Below are 26,173 nucleotides of genomic sequence, written 5' to 3'. Positions count from 1 at the left end.
ATGCTGAAACCCAGTCACATGCCCACCCTGGCAGCCCCATAACCCAACACAATCGTACTGCCAAGCCATGCATTCAACAACACATCCTCATTTATGTACCTTTCGCTGCCAACTCACACCCAGTGGTCATGCCTCCTCTGCCTTGTTCAGCACCGCATCCCTAGCACATGGAATTGGGACTGGCACCTGGAGAGGGCTCAATGAATATTAGCTGAATGAATGAATCCACCAAGACATACATCATAAACAAATGCATATACAAGCCCACATGCCTATTAATACATGTATACGTCCCTTATATACACATATCCAAGCCCTCTCTGAGATCAGAAGTTACTACATACACAAGCTCACACCCGGGCAAAAAGGTCAGTTGTACACCTAGCGCCAGACACAAACACACTGCAGATAGGTGTTACCTAGGACTTCCAGGGCGAATTAGTGGTCACAGCTGGCTGGTAAATGTCCTTCAGTCAGATCAGGCCTGCAGAGGGGTGGGATATGTGTGTGTGTACAAATGCAGGCCTTGGAGTTCTGAGGTCCTGGAGCAACGAGGAGCTGGGCTGGCAGCAGGGCAGGGCCGAGGTAACTGCATGGACTGGAAAGGGTGTGGGGTGGGCCATGCAGTCCTTTCCTCTGGTTTCTTCCTGCCAGCTTGGGAGGTGGGGGCAGAGGTGCAGGTCTATGAGGCCTTACTTGAGATCCAGAGACCTTAGTGAGGGAACAGTCTGAGGCCTCAGATTCCCCTGTCTGGGATGAAAATGAGGGAGACTTGGAATTCCCTGACGCTTTTACTGCCGTGGCCCGGGTTCAATCCCTGGTCAGGGAACTAAGATCCTGAAAGATGCGCGGCACAACCAAAAATAAAGAAAAAGAAAAGAAAAAAAAGAAAATGAGGGAGACTGGGTAGGGGTTTTTGCAGGTGCTAATACCCCTCCCCAACCCACTGCAGTATCTCCCTATCTTGCCAATCTTCTATAATAGTGGGGAAGGAGGGGAATCAGGGAGAATACCTGGAAAGGAGTCTGAGAAGTGCCCTATTCGTTCTACCATCTCTCTGTGGAGCTTCAGGCTGTCCCCTAGCAATAGTGCTTAAGCATCCTCCTCTCTCTGTGCCTCAGCCCAAAGTCAGCAAGGAGACAACCCCACTACTCTCCCACTTCCCCACCCAGGGACCTAACACCAGAGGAGACTAGCTCAGATCTCAGCTGGGCTGGTAAGCTAGAGGCCAGGTAGGGGTAGGAATCTGACAAAAACAGGACTGAGTCTCCCAAGAATTTAACCACCCAAAGCTCCTCCAATCCAAGTCCCCTCCTAGGCAAGGACCCCTTCTTCCACCCCTCCCCCAACAGCTTAATCCAGGTCTATCTATCCCAGGAACCCAGCCTGCAGAGGGCCACCACCTGTCTGGCAGCCCCATGACAGTTAGGGGTGAGGAACAATAGTCCTGGGAGGGGCTGGGAAGTCAACTTTTGAGGAATACAGGGCAGCCTAGGACACATCAAGAACACCACCAGAAGAGTGAGGGGAAATGTGAGATGGGAGTGAGGGGGAATTCACAAGCCCAATCCATGCCTCTTCCCCAATGACTGGTGTTAGGGACTGCAGGAAGGAGGGGAAAAAGACTGCCTTGGACTGAGTCATTATAGGCATCAATGACCAACCAAGACACTCTCAAACCAAAAAGTCTCTTTATTGAGCGGTACCATACATGACTCAAATGGCCCAAAAAAAAAAAAAAAAAAAAAAAAAAAAAAGGCATTACAGCGGGCGGGGTGGGACATCCACCTTCCCTACCCCTTCCCTCAGCTCCTGACACAATATCCTTCCAAAAGTGGCAGCTGGAGTAGAGGAAACAGGATGTGGGGGACCCCAGAATCCAGAAGGAAGAGTGGGGAGAGAGGTGGTGCTAACACTTCTGGAACTGGCCACAGGAGAAGGCAGCGAAGCCACAGAGCTGCGTCCAGACTCATGGGACCCTGCTCTCGGCCTCACCCTGGGCCTGGAGCCTCCACATGTCCAATTGTGAAACAGAGCTGAGGATCCTGGCTGCCTCCCCTGTCCTTCTATGAAGAAGGGGAGAGAGGAGATACTGGGAGATGAAGGGCCTTTACTTCAGCTGGAGGACAAAAGCCTATTGCTCCCTGGTGGGCTCAGAGCTGGGACACCCTCAGTGGCTTCTCCCCCTCCTTGAAGGGCAGGGGAGGACTAGATATGCAGTCTGAGGAGTTGGGGAAAGAGAGTACTGGAGAGTGGATGAACCCCTCCTCCACCCATGCCTGCCCAACTGAGACAAAACAAAAAACACAGTGACAAACAAGGCTGCTCCCTTCCCTCCACACTCCCTAAGGCAGGGAGCCTCCCCCTCACCCCGTCCAAGACAGCTGCTCTAGTGGAGGACTTGTAAAGAATATACACACCGTGGAGGGAGGGGGTTGGGGGCTGGGATAGGAGGAGTCACAAGCACTAGGAGGGCAGGCCAGAGTCCTAGAAGATGGGGAGACAGAGACAACAGCAGGGGGCTGTCACAAAAGTGAGGCCATCAATGGCGCCCTACCCCCATGGCATGCCTTCCCCAACTCCAGTCACCCCAGAGGAAAAGAGAAGAGAGATGATAAAGTGTCTCCTTGGTCTGAAGCTCTCCAAACTGTGTAAAACGGTGATGCATACCCCACTACCTCCACATAGGCCCTAAGCTCTCCACCTGCCAGGCATAGGGAGGTAGCTGGACCTTTAATAAGGGGAAATAGGGGACATGAGTGATTTTTTATTTAAACTTACATCTTTAATAATATTATTTTTTAAAAAACTTGGAGCTGGGATAGGTGGCATAAGGGAGGAGCCCAAAGCTTTACCCCTCTACTACCAGCCACCTAAGGGGAGGGTTTGGAGAAGGGGCATTCAATCAAGCCCCATAACTTTTAAGTCCCTAAGGGCTGTGGGCATAGACAACCCCAGGCTTGAAGAGGGTGGAGTCAGGAGGATGAGGGAACCCAGAACCTGGGGTGAGGATGGAGGCAAATGCCCTGGGAGGTGGTCAGGACATTTCTCAGAGGCCCAGGGTCCACACAGGCATCCACATGAGTACCCCCTTCCCCAAAAGGCTCTGCAGAGGCCAGCCCCAGCCCAGGGCCACTGGGGGGGCAAATCTTGGCACCTGCCCCCAGTGAGTCCAGTTCCTCCCTGAAGCGGGTGGATGAGGCTGCCCATTTTAGATGCTCAGTCTCTTCATTCTGTCTTCTGCTCCCTGGGGCTTCGAGGGGTGGGGAAGACAGGCAGAGCGCTGGGTGGCGGTGGCCATGGCAAAGCCTTTACTGGGAGGCCTGTGACGTGGGGTTCTCCGATTTGCTCTCTTGGCTGGACGGAGGCTTGCTGTTCCAGGGGCTGTTGGCGCCCAGGGCAGGGGAGTTGTTAAAGCTGTCCTCGTCGTCAATGCCGTTGGCCGCGTCAAACTGGGTGTTCTCCAGACGGGTGATGAGCCTCTCGTCCTCGTCCCCGAACTCCCCGCCCATCAGGGTGGGCTCCCCCACCACCATCACATCCTGAGAGTGGCGGAGGTCCCCAAACATAATCGGGGCAGGGGCTCGCCCAGCCCAGGGCAGCAGATACCCCCAGAGCCCCAACACCCACCCGGGAAACTCAACCCCACACCCCCCAACTTATACCCCAATTTAAAACCCCAACTCCTCTGATACCCTCCGCCCCTGGAATACTTCCCACTGAATGACTGCAAAGCATCACAGCCTTTAACCTATATCCACTGGATTCTGGGAGAAGTCAGTCTACTCCTCTAGCTCCCTAGTCCATCTCTCCAAAATTTTAGGGGGCTCCTGAACTTCTGTCCAATGTAAGAGAGAAGGAGCAGATCAAAAACACCGGTGGGGAAACGTATGTGCATGTATGTATTCTAGATTTGCACACATTCAAGTCTGTGTGTCCCTCCGTCAGCGTGTGTGTCTCTCTGGTGGTCTGTGTGCCCCTAAGCTGTCTGTCCTTTATGTCCATACGTTCCCATGGCTGTCTCCGTCCCTTGATGTCGTACGTTGCTACGTCTGAGTCTGTGTGATCACAATCATGCACGTGACTGACAAGGACTGTCATCAGGGACAAGAGTCAGCCCACGATGGCAAAGTACACTGGGAAAAACTGTCTTTGTTTCTACGTCTGCTAGTGAGCTCAGGATGGGACAGGGTCAAGGGTCAGGGGCCAGCAGTGGGGCAGCCCAGAAGAGAGAAGAAAGCCGAGATGCTTACAGGTACCTGGCTGGAGAGGGCGAAGGTGCTGGCTGGGCTTTTCTTCTTGCTGTTGCTGTTGTTGGTGTTGCCACCCCCCGAGCTCATGGTGCTGCCCCCTGACATCTTCCTTTTCCGCCGCTTGCTGGGCTGCTGCCGTGCAGGCTCCGCTGTGCCAGGGAAAGGAGACTCAGGTGGGGTAGCACCCTGGGACCCTTATTCCCCATTCTGGCTCCTAAGGAGCCTGAGCCTACCCTGATCCCAATCTCGCAGACCCAGGAAAGAGGAAAGGGCTTTGTGAGGAGACAGCGATACAGTCTTGGGGAAGCAGCATCAGATACTGGTAAGAGCAGGTGCAGGTGCAAGGCACTCACCAGGGGGTGCTACCATGCGCTGCCACTTCTGGAAGAGGCAGGTCTTGAGACAGTCACGGGGGCTGAGGCTGTAGGTCTTGTGGCGGGACATGAGCTCCTGCATGGGCTCGAGTATCACACAGAGCTGGGGGGAGACCAGTTAGTGGCTTGTCAGGGGACAGACGTGGAGTGGAGACCAAATGGGATGGGGCAGAAATTGGGTGATCAGAGACTCACTCGGAGGTAGTTAAGAGTGGAATTGGACAGCCCACACCGGGTGATGTTTTTGGAGAGCTGATCCAACATCTGGGGGTCCTGGGCCTAGAGGAGGAGAAAAGTAAGAATACTAGTACCTGGGTTGCATCTGCTCACCTGCCCTATCATCTTAGCCTCGTGACACCCAAGAGAAGAGGGACTACTATATAAAAACCCATTTTTCAGACGGATAAACTTCAACCCTCTGTCTAGGGCCACTGGTGGGTAATGGCAGACCTCGTTCCACCCTTCCCGCTGCCTGCCCTCAGCCTTGTGGCTTAGGTTCTGTGCACAACTCACATGCATGGCAAGGATGCTGCGGGGGATGAGCTCTCGGTGCTGCCGGATGCTGAAGTGCCACGTCTTTATCCGCATCATGTCATCAAACATGAACTCCAGGTACAACCGGCCCTCCACACAAACCTGGAAACAAGCTTGTCACAAGTCTGCTCACCTCCCCACATACGCAAAAGTATACCGGTTCCCCTGTTTCCTCATGATTCTCCCACTACATACACTCCTGCCACCTGAACAGAAATCTGGGTGCATAACTGACATGGACCATCTCCTCATATACCTGCCACACTGGCGCACACACACACACAGACACACACACACAGACACACGCACACACACAGACACACGCACACACACAGACACACACAGTAGAAACGCTTAACAGATTCTTGTCCTCTCCTCTTGTAGCTAGTAAAACACTCGTCAGCCATAAGCTCCATGAGGACAGGCTCTTGTTCACTGGTGTCTCCCTGAGGCCCAGAAAACTGTCATGTACAAACTCAATACATGTCTGCTGAATACTGCAGCATGCCTGCCATCCCTGTGCATCCTGCCACTTCCCATTATGTCTCCCTGGGGAAAAGCCAAGTACATTTTTGGGAGCCAGAAGGGGAATCAAACCCACGTACTTCAGTGCTCCACATCCAACTGGGTGCTAACCTGGGTGAACATAGGTTTGCCATGCTGGGTCACCATGCTGCCCTGGTCACAGTCAAGGGAAACAAAGTTGCTGTGGAATGCCTCCTTGGGGTGCTTAAGTACATAGTAGAGCTCCGTAGCACCCCCCTCAAAGATGCTGCGGAAGTAGCGTGGGATCAGGGTCCGGCCAATGGCTGCAGAGATGGGACAAACTCTTCAGAACAGAAGGATCTCAAAAGTGGTCAGGCAGATACCATCCCTGCCAAGACAGATCCCCTGGGACAAATACCCACGCCCAGATCTTAGAAGGACACAGGAGATGTACGCTCTTACAGCGGCACTGGCAGGACCCCCAGAGGTCACTCACTATATCTCTTTGGTCCATCCTCCAGGCAGAAAGTGATGGTTAACATGGCATCATCCTCAAAGAACTCAGTCGTGAAAGCATCCCACCAGAGATTGTCACACTCCTAAGAAGCACAGGGAAGGGTGTGTGTGTCAGAAGACATGCCACAGGGGTGCCCAGATGGCCCTCTCCCTCCAAGCTCCTTTCCCTTGGCTATACCTCTGTCCAGTTTTGAAGCCGTTTGTTAAGCTCGAATATCCTGTAGTCAGTTTGGTTGCCATATGGTGTGTGCCTCCTGGGGGAAGTGAAGAAGGGAGATCAGTAGGAGCAGAGCCTCCCCCCACCACCCCCGCCTTCACTCCTGTAATGGAAAGCACCAACCTCCCCACTGGGCTCCACTTACCCAATCCCAGGCTCCAGGTAGGTAGGCGGGTACATGGGAGTTGGGCTGTGTAAGGGAAGAGGCTATGAGAATGGGGGTGGAAGACAGGAATTATTGGGGGGTGTCACTCCCTCCCCTTTTCAGGCAGGATGCCATCTGGGGAAGGAACAGGAAGTGGACAAGAAACTCACCCCACATCCCGATCTAGCATGGTGCCGGGATGGAAGGGGGGGAAGGCGTTGCCGTTCGGGGGCTCCTTGGGTGAGTACAGCTTGAATGACTTTGAGGAACAACCTAGAAGGGAAAGAAAGAAGGGGTCTCCTGAGTCCCTCTTGGCAGTGCTCCTGGAAGTCTGCTAGACTGTATGCACAGGGACTGGTCTTCTGGAGCCCCCGAGGGCACTAGGGGAGGGAGACTACCCTACGGAGCACCTATCCCAGTTTTTATTAAGAAACTAGAAGTTCTCAGCCCTAATACCCAAGACCCCATTTCTTCATGTGGCTGAGCCCTGGATGACAGAATTGAACCTGGGAAGAAATGTCAGCACCACAAGATAAATAAATATCTAAATATCAGAATCTAAAATTTTGATAAACTCCCTTTTCATCTACATTGTTTTGTTTAATCGTCATCACAACCTTGTGAGGTAGCAGGGTCGAGTGTAACATTCCCATTTTATAAATGAAGCAACTAAAAGTTCAAAGGGACTTACCAAGATCGTACAGCTACTAACTGGCAGAGTTAGAACTCAAGTCCTAGGGCTCAAGCCTAGTCTTCCGATTCCCATATCCTATAGTATTTACCCCTCTATTGCCCTCTGGAAACCAGGTTGGGGGAGGGTAAAGGGGGATTTTGCCAACTCCCTGCTCCTTCTCCACCCCCAGGGTCTCAGGAGGGCAGGGGATAGAAAGATAAAGGGGGGGGGGGTAGTGCCTGCTGGGTGCCGCCCACCAGATAACCAGTTGGGCCTTCTGCCTCTGACACCAACGGCCACTCCCTTATCAGCCCAGCCCCCCACACACACACCCACCATGGGTCTAGTATTGTCTCCAAACCAGAAACCCAAAGCCTCAACCCCTTTTCTCTCCTTAGACTTGCAGTGAGGGAGGGAGGTAGACGGGCCTCCAATGGGTCCCACTCTAGTTACATATAGAAAATAAACAGCCCCAGGGAAGGAGCCTAGGTTTCAGGGGCTCAGTCTAGGAGGCAAGTGGTAACTAGACAGGGTCTCTGCTTGTGTGTATCTGTGCATGAGCTCATGTGTCCCCTCTCCACCTCACTCAGAAGCATACACAGTTCTACTCCTGCTCTACTATTACCTGACTGGAAGAAGTGTTACTTTCATAGCTAGGTAAGAGCCAGGTACCCTCACAATGCCACTTATCCCCTCCCCACCAGACAGGAGGAGATCGTGAAGCAGAGTCCTAGTCACAGCTGCTTCCTCATGTCCCCCAAACTTGACTGCATTTGGAAGGGTAGCTGTATCGGCTGTATCTGAGCCCCATCTCCAATTTAGATACAAAATCTACTTTGTTCCTTGGGAGGAAGAGACAAAGGAAGACCCTGTACCAACATGTATCATTTAATTCTCTCCCCTGGGTCCCCTCCTCACAATATGGGCCAAAGGAGGGTCCCAGAGAGGCCTACCCTCCACCGTCCCCAAAGACTCAGTGCCAAGACTCAGAGCCTGTGTGTACCTGCACACGCGTGTGCCTCATCCTGCCTAGCAGGCTTGCACCCTCAGCTCGCCCCAACATGTCTACCAAGGGCTGGAACCCAGCAGCCCCAGGCAGGATCAGGGTGCCTGCAACAGGCCCTTGCCCCACGCATGAGCTCTCATAGGCCACATCCAAATGCTCCCAGCACGACATACACAGCCTTCACATGCCAGTCAGGACTGAATGAGGAGCATGTGTCCTCAGGAAAGAGGCAGTCCCACCCAACCCCAAGTCCCCCCACTCCACAGACAGGTGGACAAGGCCATGTAGGAAGTCAAAGCTCACATTAGCAACCAGAAGCCAGGCCTGGGCAATGCACCCAGTAGTCTAGATTATTAGACCTGGCCCTCATCCCCTACCTAGGCCCTCCTTTCCCCAAAAGCATTACTGCCCCTGCCCCTCAGTTTCAGGACCACTTGAAATGTATCAGCTCAAGACCCTAAAGAGAAGGGAGGCAAAACACCAGGGTTCCTCTCTAACTCTGAAAAAAGTTTCAGAGCTTCAATTTCTCACTTGAGAAATGACAGGCATTGCCTGGGGCTAGGTAACAGTACTGAGGAGCTAAAGCCCAAAGCTCTGGGGCCTCTATTTACACGACCAGTGAATGGACACAAATAAACTCAGCATCTCTCCAGAGCCATAGCAACTCCCAGTAGCCCCAGCACAAGGGCTGGGGAGTGAGAAGAGAAGGGGAGGGAACATCACCCAGACCATCTGTCCCTGCTGCTGCCTGTCCCCAGCAGCAGGGGTAGAGGGAGCAACGTGGGGGTGGGGGTGAGGGGATGGATGTGTCATCCAGTCTTGGAGTCAGGCAGAGTCCCGTCTCCCACCTCTAGCAACCTAGGAGCCCTTAGGAAGGGGGAGGAGAGAGGAAGAGCCCAGAACTAGTAAAGTTTTCTCAGAATGGAAGCTGCATCCTGTGGCCTAGGGGGGCACCTCCAGCTGGGTATTTCCATGGTAACCAGCCTGACCCGAGGGCAGGCCCCCTCCCTCTGGGGGCTGACCAGAGGTCAGCAGGCCCGAGAGCCCTCTCCTCTATGAGCTGGGTCACCTCTCTCACAGCCAGCATACCAGGCCCGGGCCAGATGGAGGACCTTCCACCCACCCCCAACAGGCTTGCAGGGTGCCCAGACTTACTTACCTGGGAGAACTGAGGGGGCCAGGAGAGGTGCGGGGAGCGGCTGCGAGCCCAGAGGGGCCCTGGCAGGGGTGAGGCCTGAGGGGGGGCCAACTTCAGCCGCTCATGTCCCGAGTGGGACAGGCAGGCCTGGCTGGGAGTTCCACTCCGCGGGCTGCACAAAGACTCGCACGCACGGCCTCGGCTCGCCCCACGGCGGCCACAGCCCCGGGAGAAAGTTACAATGGCTACTGGGCTGGGGACCCGGGGCCAGGGGGCCGGCCTGGGGGGCGGGGGGCCGCGGGGAGTCCGGAGCCTTCTTTGTTTGCAAGGTTTCCCTCAACAATGGCTGCTCCGCTCTTTCCTCCTCCTCCTCCTCCTCCTCCTCTGCTCTCCCCGCCGCCGCCTCTGCCTCTGCCTCCAAGCAGCCCGCCCGCCCTCCCCAGGCCAGCAGGCCCCTCCGCCGGGGCACCAGCAGAGGCAGGGCCCGGCACTCACACTCGCTCACACTCGCTCACGCACAGACACACACAGCGCCCCGCCGGCTCCCTTCCTTTTCTCCCTTTCTCTCCCTCCCTCCCCGCTGGCTCTCTCAGAGCCTCTCTCAGAATGAGGCCCCAGGGCGGGCGGAGGGTGGAGCTGCCCCCACCGGCCCCGCCCCCTCCCTGCGAGGAAAGAGGAAGAGGGAGAGAGGGGAGGGAGAGAGCTTGAGAGAGGGAGGCAGGCAGGGAGGGCTGCTGAGAAAAACAAAAGAGAGACAGAGACTGGGAGAGACAGGGGACAGGCCGGAGAGAGGGATACAGAGAGACTGGGTCTGGAGAGACCGGGATGGAGGGGAGGGCTGTGGGAGCCAGGAACTGGAATGCCGCTCCCAAGCCCCAAGCGGGGTGCTCAGGGGTGAGCTGGGGAGCCTAAGCCACAGGCAGGGATGGAGGAGGGCACTCGTCCTCTCTGGAGACTCCCAGTATCTTCTAACGGTCTCCCAAACATCCCCCAAATCTCTCTTCCTCTCCCTAGTGATCTCTCGGGTTGAAGGCTGGCCTGAGCAGCCACCCGTGGCTGGTGAAATCCCAGAGCAGCTGGGGGGAAGGCTCCAGGGGGTTATTTTTGACAGAGACACTCTCAGACTTCAGCCTGTAAACACTGATTGGAAGGAGGGGGACACTCCAGGTTCCCTGCCCCCAACCCAGCTTAGTTCCAAATGCTGACTACCTTTGCAGGAAGCCCCCTTTCCCCCACCCACCCATCATCACCACCACCACCACCACCACCACCACCACCACCACCGGAGGCACGTGGGTGTAAGGGAAAGGGGCTCTGTTAGAGCTCAGGAAGGCAAACTTGCCCATCTGAGGGTCCCCAGAAGGGGTCTAGTCTGCTGCTGAATCCTCCCCCAAACCCTAGGAAAAAATGGTATATGGTTACCAGGGTAGGAACCTGTTCTCCAATGCAAGGGGGGAAGCCCAAGAGAGGGGGCTTTTCTAAAACTTGGATAGTGGTCCAGGCCCTACTACCTGGACAGAAACACACACACACACACAGTCTCTCTCTTTCTCTCTCTCTCTTTCTCTCTCTCTCTCACATGGGAAGTGGGGGGCAGTAAGGACTTCCTTCTTCTTTGCAATTTGAGTCTCAGCTTTGTATTCCCACCCCCCCCAACCAGATTCACACACAGCCCCACAACAGGATGGCATACACACCAGCTGACTGTGCAATAATAATACTATTGCATCTGGCTCTGTGAACATCCTCCACACACAATTAACACAGCTCACTCTCACACAAATCCATACCTGATACACACTTCAACCTGTGATATACCTCAAACCTCAAATAAACCCAAACCCAGGACACACACACATACACAGTGGGACCTGTGACGCACATGCCCCAAGACACACCCCAAAACTGCATTATACCTCCTGAACCTTTGACAGACTGCTACACACATACCCTGACCATTTGTTACCCAGGGACTAACCCCACCCCCCTCTGAAATCTGCACACCATTCTCCATCAAGGCCTGGCCATATGATATATCCTGGCTTTCATAAACCTATCGAAATCTATACTCTTCAGCCAGAATGCCTACCATCATACTGCCTACCACCAGGACTTGAGATACTTGTCCTGACTCCCAAATTTACAGCCCAACTCTGGGATAACTACATTCCTCCCCCACTGACAGGACAATTCCTGTCATTTGTTTTGTGCCTTTAAACTTTCCAAAGCACATTCACAGGCAGTACCTCAAGAGATCCTAATAGCATCCAGGGCCTATTATCCGAACTTGCACAGATTACAGTGAGACAGGAGGGCCTGAGGCTGGAACCCTGGTTCTAACCCCACTCACACAAGCCCAGCCCTGGGGCACTGCAGCCATTCCTACTGCCTGCCCCCTCCAAGGAATGGTCACTCCAGGCCCCAAATGACTATCTACTTGGGGAGAGGAGATGGTTGTGTGCTCTGGCTTCAGCATCCAGTTCAGAACTCAGAACCCCCACCCAGTCTGTCTCCTCAAATTTCAGGGAGAAGGGCCCCTAAATACCAAGATGTATCCAGACCCTGGCATATCATTCAAAACGGGCCCTCTCCTAGTTCCCCTTCTCCAGCAAGTCCTCTCTCAGTTCAGACTTAATTCTCCCACTTGCACAGGGGCAGATGAGGTCCAACTAAAGAGAGCAACTCAGAGTTAGAAGGCTCTAAAATTGGTGGGAGGTGGGGTGGGGAGAAAGCAGGGAGCAGCAAAGACTGACAAAGGTGATGAGGGAGGGAAGAGCAAGAGCACCCCTGCTGGAGGTGGGAATTCTGAAGGGGAGCAGCCCGCCCCAGCCCACAGGATAAGGTACCAGCACTGCCCCCTGCCCGGGCCCCTGGGGCTCCCTGACCCAGGCCTCCAGTGTGCCTGCCCCCCTTCCTTTGTCTGTGCCCGGCCTCCCGTTGGCCTGGCGCTCTGCCATCCTCCTCTCCTGGCTCCCAGCCGCCACCACTGCTGCCTCCTCCCCTCCCCCTACTCCTCCCTACCTTAACCCTTCTGAGTCACATGCTGCCCCAGACAGGCCCTGGCCCCCTCAGCAACCTGCCCTGCCCAGGATGATGTCCCTTAGCAGAGGTCCTCCCTGCTCCTGACCAAAGCCCCAGAAGCTACTACACACCCCAGGAGCACTATGAGAGCTAGATGTGTATATGTGTGTATCTTGTAGTGTTTCCTTCTGCATGTGCATGTGTGTGGGTCTGCGTGTGCTCTGGCTTCCCTCAGTCACATGTGTGGGGCATGTGCTGTCTCTGCCGGGCTGGGGGAGGAGGAGCCGGGAGACAGCAGAGCACAAAGGAGAGACTCAGGCAGGCAGGCAGGCAGGCGGCAGGCAGGCAGCCTGCCAGGGCGCCTGGGCCCCCACCCCAGGGCTGCTCAGGTTGCGGGGGATGGTCTTTAGGCCTGGACTGGACATGCTGCCACGGGGTCCCTGTGTTCAGCCATGTGCTCACACACACCCATGCAAGCGTGGTGCCCTCCCTTACCCCGAATCCTACCATTTCTAACCCCCAGGCCACTCTCATGCCCCTCCCCAAGTGGTTCTCTTGAAGACTAACCTCCATCCATCCTCTGTGGCACCAATCCGTAAGACTTCCTCACATTCAGGAAAAAGATTCCCCACTCTCGGCCATCTTAGGCCCCCTCTTCCCCAACCAGATCACCAGACACACAAAAGGAACATACCTTTTAGGGCACTGCCTTAAGTTGTCCCCCCTCACACATACAGGTCCTCTTCTGTACCCATGCTGCTCCCTGAGAGACTGAGAGGGAAACTTTCTCCCTTCTCCTACAGGACCAGGCACCCTACCTCAACTTCAAGATCAACCTCCCATCTACCTCCAGCCTGACAACCTTTCCATACTCACCTCCTGCTCGCTATTTGTAGGCACTAATAATCATATTTAAGACTCAGCGCTTTAGCTATGCTTATGTAGGGTGATGGAGGATCAAGGCCATGGGATGGACTCAGAGAATGGATGGATCTGAACAGGGTACTCAGCATGGGGCAATTGTAAAGAAAATACACAAACACACACACCAAGCTGGTAGGAGGAGGAATGATGGGGCCAGGAAGGATTCCAGCTTGGCAGGCTCTTCCCTCTCCTCCTCTCCCCGACCCTCTGCAGCAGGAGCCAGGGGTTCCCACACCTGGATATCCCAGGATTCTTAGGCTCTACTAGCCCTCCCTCTGGGCCCCATGCCCCTTAAACGTCAGCCTCAGCAGGCACTTTAATGTGTGCCCAGCCCAGCAGAGCTTTGGCCCGGGTCACATGATTTTCAAGGAAGCTTCCGCACTGGCAGCTTCCCTTGGGGATGTGTGTTGGGGGGAGGGGGGTTTCCAGTTGTGAGGTATGGGCCTCCCAGAGAACAGGGCATTTGGAGGGGCTAAGGATCCAAACCAGGCTAGATTCAGGAATACCTGACTTTCCAGAGAAAGCTAACTCCTGCCTGGGACAGAAGGGGGTCCTGCAGATAACTCAAGAACCCAGAGTCCTGGGGATGGATATAAACCGTGTTCTGAGGCCCTCTGAAGACCACCTCTCCAGTCACACGGCCCCTCTCCTTCTCCCTGGCAGCAGGGAAGAACTCAGACCCAGGCCTTCCTCCTCCCTAGGAAAGAACTCAGACCCAGGCTGTCTGTCACTGGCAAGAGCTGATGTGTTTGGGGGGAAGCAGGTATCTGAACCTAAGTCCTCTCATTGGGGTCAAGCATCGCTCCCCTCAATTCAATTCTCACAAGTCACTCTTATTTCCTAGCTTGCCTGGGGCTGCCACATTCCCCCTCCCACTAGGGCGAAGATGCCAGACCCAAGGGCCCAATTATCTGCCCCCCACACCCCAGGAGGACCTCGTGTCCCTCAGGAGGGCCAACCTTCCCTGGCAACAGGCAGGATAATTTGGAGGGGGGCAAGACGGCCCCCAATCAATCCCTCCCCCCAAACAGGGTCCTCAGAAACAGCCTGGAGGGAGGTGTCACAGAATAGGTAAGAGGGAATAGGCAGCAGGGAAGGGGGGGCAACCCAAACCAGCCAATCACAACTGTATGATGACCTGAGGGGGGGGTCAAAAGTCCAGACTCACTTCTGATTGGCTAACACCCTGGAATTCTGGGAATTTCAGCCCCCCCAAAACCCCTCCCTAAGTAGCCTCCTCCACCAAAAAACACACACAAGCTAACCCCAGCGCCCCTTACCCGTGCCTCTGGGCTGCTGCGCATTTACACAGTTGGGGAAAACCTTCCCCCGACTGAGGCCCCACACACCCCTCAAGCCTCCGACCACAGCCATGCCATCGACGCCCCACACACAAGTTCTCACCAAACAAGGGGTGAAGGATCGGCAGGGAGGGTTCGGGGAGGGGCCGGGCGGCAGCGCGCCCCACTCACCAGGACAGGCACAGCCCACTGACATCTTCACATCGCCCGCCGCTGGGGGCCCAGCCAAGTCACGGTGCCCGCCCCGCGCGGGGACAGGCCGGGCATGAGCCGCCGCCGCCGCCCGCGGCCCCCGCTGTCCTCGCCGCCGGCCCGGCCCGGCCTCGGCCCGGTGCGGGCGGCCCCTGGCTGCAGTGAGGGGCCTGTCAGGCGTGGAGCAGACAGGAAGGAAGCCAGGCAGGAAGGCGAGCTGTCTCTGCGTGTGTGCGCGCGGGTGTGCGTCCCCGGAGTGTGTGTCTGTGTGTGCGCGTGTGCGTGTGCGTGTCTGTGCGCTCCCGCCGCCCTCCCCGCCGCCAACGCCGCCGCCGCTGCCGCTCGCCCCCTCTAGCTCTCGCGCTCCCTCTCGCTCTCGCTCTCGCTCTCCCTCTCGTAGGCGCCCGCTCACCAGCCCTAGTCGGGCTGGGCCGGGCTTTATTAATATGCTAATTGCCTGCTAGTGGGCGGGGAGAGCAGTGTCAAAGTGACCCGGGCGAGGGCGCAGCGGGCGGCGACTTGCGTGCGCCGCGCGGCGGCGGACGGCGAGGGGCCGGCAGCGCTCCGAGTTCGGCGTGCTTGTGACGCAGCTTTTAAAAAAGGAGACCGAGGCAGAGACCCGGGAGAGGGCGGGCGAGGGGAAGGGAGAGGAAGCGAAGCCTCACGCTGGGTGTCCGTCCTCCGGGCGCCGCTGGGTTGGGAGCTTAGAGGAGCCGAAGCGGGAGCCGGGACTGGGGGAGGCGGGGCCAGGGTGGGCTTTGAGATGTAGCTCTCTCTCCACCCCCGGCCGCGCTCTGGGAGGGAAACGCGACTGCCGACCCCCCGCCCATGCTCTCTGCTGAAACCCCAATCTTAATCTGGAGGCCCCTGGTTATGCGCTTCCACCCCAACGTGGGTGGGGAAAGCAGCACTATCTTAATTCTAGTAGCAACCCCTGAATTCACCTCCCCCCTAAATTAATTACCCCTCCCTTGCCTGCTAAACCAGTTGGGACTGGCCCTAAAAGGGTTAATTAGGTGAGGTCCCGGCGCTCCCTCGCCTAATTGCCTGCGATCTGTGTTTTGCTGGGAGAAGGGCGGGCAGCGAAATGACCGCCAGGTTGGTCTGGGGAGGGAGAATCCGTAGGCTGTCCTTTACCCTTGCAGACTCTGACTCATCAGTCAAGATGCTCACCTCCCTTCCCCCTTTCTCCATCCAGTTGCAGCCTCCCTCCCCCCGCTCCCCCCACCCCCAATCGCCTGGAAGCTGCTTTCCTTTGAGGGCCTCCGAGACTGGGAAGAACAGGAAGCAAACCCCTCCAGTGCCCCCTACCCGCAGGGGCTGTGGCCTCAGTTGGAGGGGGTGGGGTGGAAGGGAGGATGATGTGGATGGTCAACGTAAGGAACACTCCTTCCCCAGGGAGGAGCTTCCCAACCTTCAGGCGCTCCTCAAGGATTCCCTAACCCAGCCGGGGTGGGGGGCAACATCTCCATCTCCATCCCTTCCCAAAAGCCCAGCCTTAGCTGCCTCATAAACAGGAAATACCTATTAGCTGGGAGGAGGGAGGGGAGGGGAGAAGTCTGGAAGAGAGAGTTGGACCCCTCCCTTCTGGGGGGTCCCCAGCTGCTAGCTTCTCTTCTTTAAGCTTCAGGGTGGGCTACAGGAGTAGATGCTGGGGACCTGGCCTGGTGTCCCCTTCCTAGGGCGTCTGCCCCAGACTGGGTGAAGGGTCCTCCTTCCCTTTGTTACTTAGGTGGGGATTGATTGTGAAGGTTCCCTCACCCCTGCCCAGAGTCTGCACAGCTGGCTTGACTGGCTGGGGGAGGGTTATAGATGTGGAAGCTTAAGTGTTTATGAGACCCCTTAAGCTTTTGCTGAGGGAGCAAGAAACGAAGGGCAGATGCAGAGTCTGGGAGTTGAAAAGAGGGCCTGCCCAGGGATGGGCATCCCCTCCCTTATGCTCAGGAGAGGGTGGGGGAAGGGAACTGTAAGCATAGCCTCTCACTAACTCCAGCATTCCGTCCACATTGTGGATTCCCCCACCCCTAGCTTTCCCTACCTCCACCCTCTGGGGGGCAAGGAGGGGCGAGATAGAAGCCTGCAGAGGGATGTGACTGAAGCCATCCACACTTACACAGTTATTTCCTTGGCAGCATCCCCTGCCTGTGTCCACCTCCTCCCCACATTCCGCAGGGCAGAGGTCAGCACTACAGGGAGTAAAGGGAACCTAAAGCAATGGAAACTTAGCCTGGAATTTTGGAAACCTCAGTTTGAATTCCAGCTTTGCCCCTCACTAGCAAATTACCTGGGACAACTGACTTCCCCATTCTGAACTCTAGCTTTACCCTCTGTAATTGGTACCTGCAGCTTGATGAAAGTCAAATGAGACAATGTATGCCCAGTCGCCTAGCCCAATGCCAGCCATGTAGTCAGTACTCAATATACATTAGCTCCTTTCTGCTTTCTTTGAGGTTATCGGTTATTTCAAAAGTTTCAGGGGCTTCCCTGGTGGTGCAGTGGTTGAGAGTCTGCCTGCTGATGCAGGGGACACGGGTTCATGCCCCGGTCCGGGAAGATCCCACATGCCGCGGAGCGGCTGGGCCCGGAGCCTGTGCTCCGCAATGGGAGAGGCCATGAACAGTGAGAGGCCCGCATACAGCAAAAAAAAAAAAAAAAATTTCAGGAGTGGGCTGAATTGGCTGGACCCCTTTCACTCTCTACTGTGTACGAATTTGCCTTCCCCCAATCCTGTAACCACTCACCCCTAAGGCCACTCATTCCAAATAACTAGCTTGGCCAGATTCCACGGTGATCACCAATCACTTGAGTGGACAAAGGGGCTTATAACCCACCCTATAGGGGACTTTGCCTCCTCTCAATCTAAGGCTCCCTTCTCCTAGATTACACATGTGGAAGGTGGAAGGCTGGGAAGAAGAAAAACAGCATTTGTTGAGTATATACTATGTGCCCAGTACTGTGCAAGGTGTTTCACACCTGAGATCTCATTTACTTTTAATAATGACCTTTGGCCATTAAACAAACAAGAAAACAGATTCAGGAAGGCTAATAAATTCAAACTTTCTGTAAAACATTCTTCTCTGTCTTCTTTGCCTACTAACTAGTTAATGCCTTTTAAACCTCAGTTACACCTTCACCTCCTCTGGGGAGGTACTCCTCTCACTTCCACCCCAGCTGATCTATTGGTCCTGTTTCCTTTAAGGGAATATTATCTCAGTACTGTTGAATGGGTGATTAAGTTAAGTCGATTCACCTCCCTGAACTTGCCCAAGGTCACACAGCTAACAAGTACTTGACCCAGTGCTCTTCTCTGCCTTACTTCTAGTTTGGACTAGGCCTGGGGAAGAAGAGGAAACCATCATTGGAGCAGCTCTGGAAACTGTGCTGCAGGCAAAAATGGGAGAAGTCACAGATGCCTGGCAGATAGCCCTGGGGTGTGGTAGGAAGGCAATGAATCTATGTGGAAGGTCTTTAATGACAAGGTCCTGCAGGGTGGCAGGCTTAGCTGATGTGGATGGATAGATTTGAGCACCCAGTATTTTCTTTTTTTATGGCTGCGTTGGGTCTTCGTTGCTGTGCGCAGAGTTTCTCCAGTTGCGGCAAGCGGGCGCTACTCTTCGTTGAGGTGAGCAGGCTTCTCATTGCGGTGGCTTCTAGCTGCAGAGCACGGGCTCCAGCATTGTGGGTTTCAGTAGTTGCAGCATGCAGGCTTAGTAGCTGTGGCTCACAGGCTCTAGAGCGCAGGCTCAGTAGCTGTTGCGCATGGGCTTAGTTGCTCCGCAGCATGTGGGATCTTCCCGGACCAGGGCTCGAACCCGTGTCCCCTGGCATTGGCAGGCGGATTCTTAACCACTGCACCACCAGGGAAGTCCAATATTTTCTTTTTTGAGGTGAAATCACATGACATAAATTAACCATTTTAAAGTGAATAATTCAGGGACTTCCCTGGGGGACCAGTGGTTAAGACTCTGCACTTCCACTGCAGGGGGCGTGGGTTCAGTCCCTGGCCAGGGAACTAAGGTCCTGCATGCCATGTGACGTGGCAAAAAAAAAAGTGAATAATTCAGGGGCATTCCAATATTTTTAAATACAGTCATTAGTGCAAGATGGACTCTAGACATGGGGATGAAGCAAAATGGGAAGTGAGAAGAGATGAGGTGGTAAGGAAAGGAGAAGGGAAGAGGAGCCCCACAGAGAGGCAGACAGCAGAAGCAATGAGCTAGACTGCTTTAGGACAGGTGGGTTCCCTGCTTCTTCCAGCTCCTAGAACCTGTCCCATCCAACTTCTTCTCCTGACCTTGACCTTGGCCTTCTCTATTTTCTCCCACATTTCTCTTAGCCCTGAAACTCCCTCAAATACTCATTGGTATTGCTCTTTCTTTCAAGGACGAATCTTCTTTTTCCATCAAGATGGCAAATATGTCTTACTGATGGTTCTGTCCCCAGCACCTAAGAAGGTGCCTAGAACCTGATATGTGTCCTATAACACTTACTAAATGATTATAAGAATTCTGATAGGATTTATCTTTCCCTGCTCCAACAAGTGACTCCTTCCCTTCTTGTCCATTTACCATCACCATCACCATCACCATTTACCATTACCATCCCTCTCTCTGTCAAATCAGTTTGGCAGATTTGGCCAAATAAATATGTAGAAGGCCCCATCCTTGTGTGGAGGAAACATTACGTCTGGAGGAAAGGGATCTAGGAATCTGCATTTTAAAGAAGTGCCTCAGTTGGTTCTTACACATGCCAATATTTGGGAATAGTTCCTTCTAAAAGGGTCCATGCCCCTTCAGAGCATGCCACCAAATGGGATGAAACCTATTCATTCATTCCATAAGCAACTGCTTAGTACAGTGGGGGATACACTACTAAGAACAGAGGAACCAAAGAAAACAGTCTACTCTATTCACTGTGTGCCCCTGGGCATATTGTTTAACCCTCCCTTAGCCTCAATTTCTTCCTCAGTAGAATGTGGACAATAATCCCTACTTTTCTAATTCTTCCAGGGATATTGCAAGGAGAGAGCAAGCTCAAGACTGTAAACCATTCCTCAACTGTGGGTTGTTTGGGGCTAAAAATAAAGCACTAAAAGGAATATTGCCTGAAAGTTTGCATCTCCCTGAAAGAATAACTGTAAACCAGATATATTAATTATCTATTACTATGCAACAAGATACCCTCAAATTCAGCACCTTAGACAACAAACTTTTGTTATCTCCCTTGGTTTCTTTTTATTTTTTATCTTTTTTCCCTCAGTTTCTGAGGGTCAGGAATCCAGGAGTGGGTAAGCTGTTGGTTCTCGCTGAGAGTCTCTCACAAGGTTGTAGTCAAACTGTTGTCCAGGTCTTCAGTCATCTTGACTGGGGCTAGAGAATAAGCTTCCATGTTCACTGTAGTGGTTATTGGCAGGCCTTAGTTCTTCAATGGCTGTTGGACAGAGGCTTCAATTTTTTGCCACATGGGACTCTCCATGGGGCTGCTCACAATATGGCACGCTGCTGTCACTAGAGTAAGAGATCAGAGAGAGAGAGAGAGAAACAAAAACACCTGGGCTGAAGCCTCAGTCGTTTTATCATCTAATCTTGGAAGTGACATATCATCACTTCTGCCTTATCTTATTGGTTACACAGACCAACCCTGGTACAAATGGGGAGAGAACTACATAAGAGTGTGAATAACAGGAGGCAGAGGTTATTGGGACCCATCCTGGGGGTTTTCAATGACAACAGGTCTGGTCCTTAGTGTTGCAGGTCTGGAGGTTTAATTTAGGAAGTTAATCAGAATTCATCAGATTCAGGAAACTGATTCACACAAATTAAATACACATGAAACATTATCTTGGTACTACTCTGCCTCTTTTCTAGAACTCCTTAGTTAAACTAGTCTTCCTTTTGAACACAAAAAAAGTGTTGTCGAACTTCCCTGGTGGTGCGGTGGTTAAGAATCCACCTGCCAATGCAGGGGACACAGGTTTGAGCCCTGGTCCGGGAAGATCCCACATGCCGTGAAGCAACTAAGCCCATGCGCCACAACTACTGAGCCTGCTCACCTAGAGCCCGTGCTCTACAACAAGAGAAGCCACCGCAGTGAGAAGCCCGCACACCACAACAAAGAGTAGCCCCTGCTCACCGCAACTAGAGAAAGCCAGTAACGAAGACCCAATGCCGCCAAAAAATAAATAATAAATACATAAAATAAATTTATTTTAAAAAACGTGTTGTCACTTGAGAGCCCATGCACTGGCTGTTCTTCTTACCATAGAATGCTCTTTAGAATGCTCTTTGAATGGCTAGGTCTTCCTTGTGATTCAGGTCTTACTTCAAATATCTCCTCCTCCTTACCTGATCACACCGTATAAAATAAAATTGTCCCCTCTTACCTTTTACAGTCTCCATCCCATTTATTTTCTTTTTTTTCCCCATGCAGGATTTTAGTTCCCCAACCAGAGATTGAACCCATGCCCCTGAATTGGGAGCACAGAGTCTTAACCACTGGACCGCCAGGGAAGTCCCATCCCATTTCTTTTTTCTCATTAATTAATTCATTTATTTTTGGCTGTGTTGGGTCTTCGTTGCTGCACGTGGGCATTCTCTAGTTGCAGCGCGCAGACTTATTGCGGTGGCTTCTTGTTGCACAGCACAGGCTCTAGGCGTGCGGCCTTCCATAATTGCAGCACGCAGGCTCAGTATTTGTGACATGCGGGCTCAGTAATTGTGGCATGCGAGCAGGCGGATTCTTAACCCCTGTGCCACCAGGGAAGTCCCCCATTTATTTTCTGATAGCCCTTCTGGTGCTCTGAAATTATTTTGACTCTTTGTTTACTTGGAGATTGTCTCCCCACTAGAATGTGAGCTCTGTTAGGGAGGGTTTTTTTGTTTCTGTGTGTTTGTTGGTCTGTTTTGCCATTGCTGTATCTTCAGTGCCTAAAACATTGCCTGGTGCATAGTAGGCACTCAATAAGTAAACCAGAATGTTGATTTGTTAATTCACACTGAGAAATATATGTCATGTGAACTGGGCATTTTGTCTCACTTGATCATCTCACTCTCCCCATAGAAAATGATATGGGAAATCAGTTATTATAATCAGATGAGTCTTTGGTGAATGTGGAGTCAGGCAAAGATGTGATTGACACCCAATATTTGGTGGCCTGTGTCTCTGAGGTTTTCCTTCCTAGCCCTTAGGAATGCACCAGCCAAGGAGACTAGTAGCCACAACACTCCTGTCTAGGTGGCAGTGGAGACCTAGAGATACATTCGTATCTTTTTTAGTAGATTCCATGCAGACACCACATGTAGGTGAATATTTTTTTATCATATGCTGAATAAAGAAAAAAGGGCACAGCTTTCTGCTTTCTTTAACATTAATCTTCTTCCCAGAGTCTAATCCTTATAATAATGACCATAATTAGTGCCCAAATCACCAGCATTTACAGAGCATCTCTTAGAGAATGTTTCTTCAACAGAGGAAGAATTGTGCCACCCTGTATTGGTTCTTACTGATTTCTCACTGGCAAATTATTTCTAAGTTTATTGGAAATAAACTTTATTGTTGCCCTCTCTATTTTATAGGGAGAATTGTGAACAGATTCACTTCACCCAAAAGGTTAGTAAGGTACTTCCCTGGTGGTCCAGAGGTTAACACCCTGTGCTTCCACTGCAAGGGGCATGGGTTTGATCTTTGGTCAGGGAACCAAGATCCCCCATGCCTCGGGGCAACTAAGCCAGGGTGCCACAACTACTGAGCTCGCGGGCCTCAACTAGAGAGTCTGTGTGCCACAAACTAGAGAGTGCACGCACTCTGGAAGCGGAACGCCACAACTACAGAGCCCATGCGTGCTGCGCCACAACTAGAGAGAAGCCCTCACACCACAACGAAGGGCCAGGGTGCCGCAATGAAAGATCCCGCATGCCTCAACAAAGATCCCACGTGCTGCAACTAAGACCCAACGCAGCCAAAAAAATAAATTAAATAAATAAATAATAAATTTTTTAAAAAATTAGAAAAAAGAAACTAACTAAAAGAAAGTTGTATTAGTCTTCCCAGGCTTCCTTAACAGAATACCACAGACTAAGTGGCTTAAAGAACAGAAATTTATTTTCTCACAGCTCTGGAGTTTGGAAGATTAAGATCAAGGAGCTGGCAGGGCTGGTTTCTAGTGAGACCTCTTTCCTTGGCTTGCAGGTGTCTCTTCCTCTTCTGCAACCATTCCTAGTGGATTAGACCCCCTGCCTTTATTATGTCATTTACCCTTAATTACCTTCTTAAAGGCTCTATCTCCAAATATAGTCATATTGGGTGTGGAGCCCTTCAACACATGAATTTTGCCCATGGTGAAAGGGGGACGACACACACAATTCAGTCCATAACAAGAGGTCCTCTCTTCTCATGAATTTTTTGTGGGAATGTGTATTATTTTTTATTTTTTTAATACTTTGTGCTACACGGCATGTAAAATCTTAGTTCCCTGATCAGGGATTGAACCTGTGTCCCCTGCAGTAGAAGCGCAGTGTCCCAACCACTGGACCACCAGGGAATTCCCTGGGAATGTGTATTAATACAACCTTCCTGAAGGGCAATTTGGCATTGTCCACCGAAATTTCAAATGTACATACATATATACCCTTTAACTCAGCAATCTCCTTTCGAGGAAAGTATTCCATAGAAAGAGTGTACAAAAAGGCAAAGATTAAAAAAAAAAAAAGGGTATTCCTTGGGAGTCCAGTGGTTAGGACTCAGTGCTTCCACTGCAGGGGGTGTGAGTTCCATTCCTGGTCAGGGAACTAAGATCTCACGGCAAAAAAAAAAGGAAAGATACATGTACAAGAGTGTTCACTGTAGGGCTTCCCTGGTGGCGCAGTGGTTGAGAGTCCGCTTGTCGATGCAGGGGACACGGGTTCGTGCCCCGGTCCAGGAAGATCCCACATGCCATGGAGCGGCTAGGCCCGTGAGTCATGGCCACTGAGCCTGCGCATCTGGAGCCTGTGCTGCGCAACGGGAGAGGCCACAACAGTGAGAGGCCCGCGTACCACAAAAAAAAAAAAAAGAATGTTCACTGTAACTTAATTTGTAATAGTGAAAAACTAGAAATCACAAATATAATTTAAATAATGATAATGATATTAAATTATATATTCATTTAAATAATGATATATTCTTTTAATGGAACTGGTACTCACCAAGATCTCAGTATATATTGGTTAATGAATGGACAAACATATTGTTACATGAAAAAAAAGCAAGTTATAGAACCATACATGTGGGATGGTCCCATTTTTGAACAAAGGTCAATGTCTGTCCCTATACATTTTTTTTAAGGTTAAAAAAAACACTTCTGGGAATTCCCTGGTGGTCCAGTGGTTAGGACTCCACGCTCTCACTGCCGAGGGCCTGGGTTCAGTCCCTGGTCAGAGAACTAAAATCCCACAAGTCACGCGCGGAGCGGCCAAAAGAAAAACAAAATAAAACAAAACTTTTTTATTTAGAGGGGCTGGAATGATTGTATGCTAATTAAAACAGCTAGGTTGTATAACAAATAACTTGAAAATTCCCTATTGATATTCTCCAAGAGTTAGATTCCATTACACGTGACTTGTTCTTTCTTTGGGCCTGGAAAAAATATACACAACTGCTCCCGTTGCGGAGCACTGGCTCCGGACGCGCAGGCTCAGCGGCCATGGCTCACGGGCCTAGCTGCTCTGAGGCATGTGGGATCTTCCTGGACCGGGGCACGAACCTGTGTGCCCTGCATCGGCAGGTGGACTCTCAACAACTGAGCCACCAGGGAAGCCCTACACAACTGATTTTTGACGAATAATTTATTCCTCCCTTTCCCATGTTTTGAAATCCTTATGATCCCTCAGTTCCTTCTGGAACAAATTTTCCTCTTCTTCTCCAGCCAGCCCCAGTGGGTTCACCTTTACAGGCTCTGGGACTAGGACAGGAAGTAATGTTTGAATGTTTCTTCACTGGGACCTATACGTTTTTATATACATAGAAAAAGTGTGGCTGAATACACACCAAAGGTGACAAGGGTTAAATCTGGGGACTGGAATTTGTAGGCCAAGTATATTTCTTACTTAAATAGTTTTGTATTCTTTGAAGTGATTTTTAAATTTTTGTAATACAAAACTTTTTTTAAAAATAAGGAAACGGGAAAAAAAAATTGTCATGAAGAACCTAGGTGTAAGACAGGAATAAAGACGCAGACCTACTGGAGAACGGACTTGAGGATATGGGGACGGGGAAGGGTGAGCTGTGACAGGGCGAGAGAGTCATGGACATATACACACTAACAAACGTAGTAAGGTAGATAGCTAGTGGGAAGCAGCCGCATGGCACAGGGATATTGGCTCGGTGCTTTGTGACAGCCTGGAGGGGTGGGATAGGGAGGGTGGGAGGGAGGGAGACGCAAGAGGGAAGACATATGGGAACATATGTATATATATATCTGATTCACTTTGTTATAAAGCAGAAACTAACACACCACTGTAAAGCAATTATACCCCAATAAAGATGTTAAAAAAAAAAAAAAAAAAAAAAAGAGGAAACGGGCTTCCCTGGTGGCGCAGTGGTTGAGAGTCCGCCTGCCGATGTAGGGGACACAGGTTCGTGCCTCGGTCTGGGAAGATCCCACATGCCGCGGAGCGGCTGGGCCTGTGAGCCATGGCTGCTGAGCCTGCGCGTCCAGAGCCTGTGCTCCGCAACGGGAGAGGCCACAACAGTGAGAGGCCTGCGTACCGCAAAAAAAAAAAAAAAAAAAAGAAAACAGGAACTTCCCTGGTGACACAGTGGTTAAGACTCTGCACTCCCAATTCAGGGGGCCTGGGTTCCACCCCTGCTCAGGGAACTAGATCCCACAGGCATACCGCAACCAAGAGTTCGCGTGCCACAACTAAGAAGCCCGTGTGCCACAACTAAGGAGCCCACAAGCTGCAACTAAGGAGCCCGCCTGCTGCAACAGAGACCCGGCACAACCACATAAATAAATAAATATTTAAAAAAAGAAAAAGAAAACAATATGAAGTAGCTTCTAAATGGCAAATGAGTAAATAATAGACATAGTGATGGACTGTGGAAATACAGAGAGGGATCAAGGTTGGCTGGGATAACCAAAAAGTCTTTCCCGGATAAAACAGGGCCTCAAAGATGTTTTGAGGCTAAAGTTTTCCACAAGGCAGGAAAACACCTGTTGTATTTGGAAGATAGCAAGATGATCTGCAGTAGCAGGAAGTAAATTTGGTGATGAGACACGAACGTGGGTTTCTGAGTAGCTCAGAGAGACACCGATAATGCTGTGTTCTAAGATTAAACTCGCGGTAGTGCCGCAGTGTAGCGGGTGAGGCTTAGCTCCTGGAGTGCTGGTGCCCACGAGGAGGTGCTGTTTCAAA

General features: G+C 52.1%; 1 protein-coding gene and 2 non-coding genes across 5 annotated transcripts; all 3 read right to left on the bottom strand.

The window, feature by feature from the left end:
• Window positions 1–1,746: 1,746 nt before the first annotated feature.
• Window positions 1,747–15,170, bottom strand: LDB1 (LIM domain binding 1). Of its 3 annotated transcripts, none has more exons than XM_060034208.1 (11): window positions 14,760–15,170; window positions 6,696–6,798; window positions 6,526–6,570; window positions 6,342–6,417; window positions 6,144–6,246; window positions 5,798–5,970; window positions 5,141–5,263; window positions 4,823–4,906; window positions 4,607–4,730; window positions 4,254–4,402; window positions 1,747–3,542 (listed from the first exon to the last, which is right to left on the bottom strand). In XM_060034208.1, the coding sequence occupies exons 1-11, from the start codon at window positions 14,782–14,784 to the stop codon at window positions 3,312–3,314; spliced, it is 1,236 nt and encodes a 411-aa protein (XP_059890191.1). In that variant the 5' UTR covers window positions 14,785–15,170; the 3' UTR covers window positions 1,747–3,311. The 3 variants fall into 3 exon arrangements, with proteins under 3 accessions (XP_059890191.1, XP_059890192.1, XP_059890190.1); XM_060034209.1 differs by having other exon boundaries at window positions 4,260–4,402; XM_060034207.1 differs by lacking the exon at window positions 14,760–15,170 and adding an exon at window positions 9,364–9,870.
• Window positions 15,171–23,246: 8,076 nt separating this feature from the next.
• Window positions 23,247–23,319, bottom strand: TRNAR-UCU (transfer RNA arginine (anticodon UCU)). The gene has a single exon. It is a non-coding gene; the product is annotated as a tRNA-Arg (tRNA).
• Window positions 23,320–24,637: 1,318 nt separating this feature from the next.
• On the bottom strand, window positions 24,638–24,757 carry LOC132440113 (small nucleolar RNA SNORD22). Its single transcript, XR_009522518.1, has one exon. It is a non-coding gene; the product is annotated as a small nucleolar RNA SNORD22 (small nucleolar RNA).
• Window positions 24,758–26,173: the final 1,416 nt, after the last annotated feature.

This window comes from Delphinus delphis, chromosome 16 (assembly GCF_949987515.2).
Source record: "Delphinus delphis chromosome 16, mDelDel1.2, whole genome shotgun sequence".
Classification (NCBI taxonomy): domain Eukaryota; kingdom Metazoa; phylum Chordata; class Mammalia; order Artiodactyla; family Delphinidae; genus Delphinus; species Delphinus delphis.
Note: the sequence above shows the minus strand (reverse complement) of the source record. Positions and strands in the feature narration are given on the sequence as shown.

What these genes read in the sequence shown, in the direction of transcription:
- LDB1 (XM_060034208.1), bottom strand. Translation starts at nt 14,784, where the DNA reads ATGTCAGTGGGCTGTGCCTGTCCTG. An exon ending in TACCTGGAGCCTGGGATTGG is followed by an intron (nt 6,418 to 6,525) that starts GTAAGTGGAGCC and finishes CACTTCCCCCAG; the next exon opens with GAGGCACACACCATATGGCA. An exon ending in GCGCATGGTAGCACCCCCTG is followed by an intron (nt 4,403 to 4,606) that starts GTGAGTGCCTTG and finishes TCCCTGGCACAG; the next exon opens with CGGAGCCTGCACGGCAGCAG.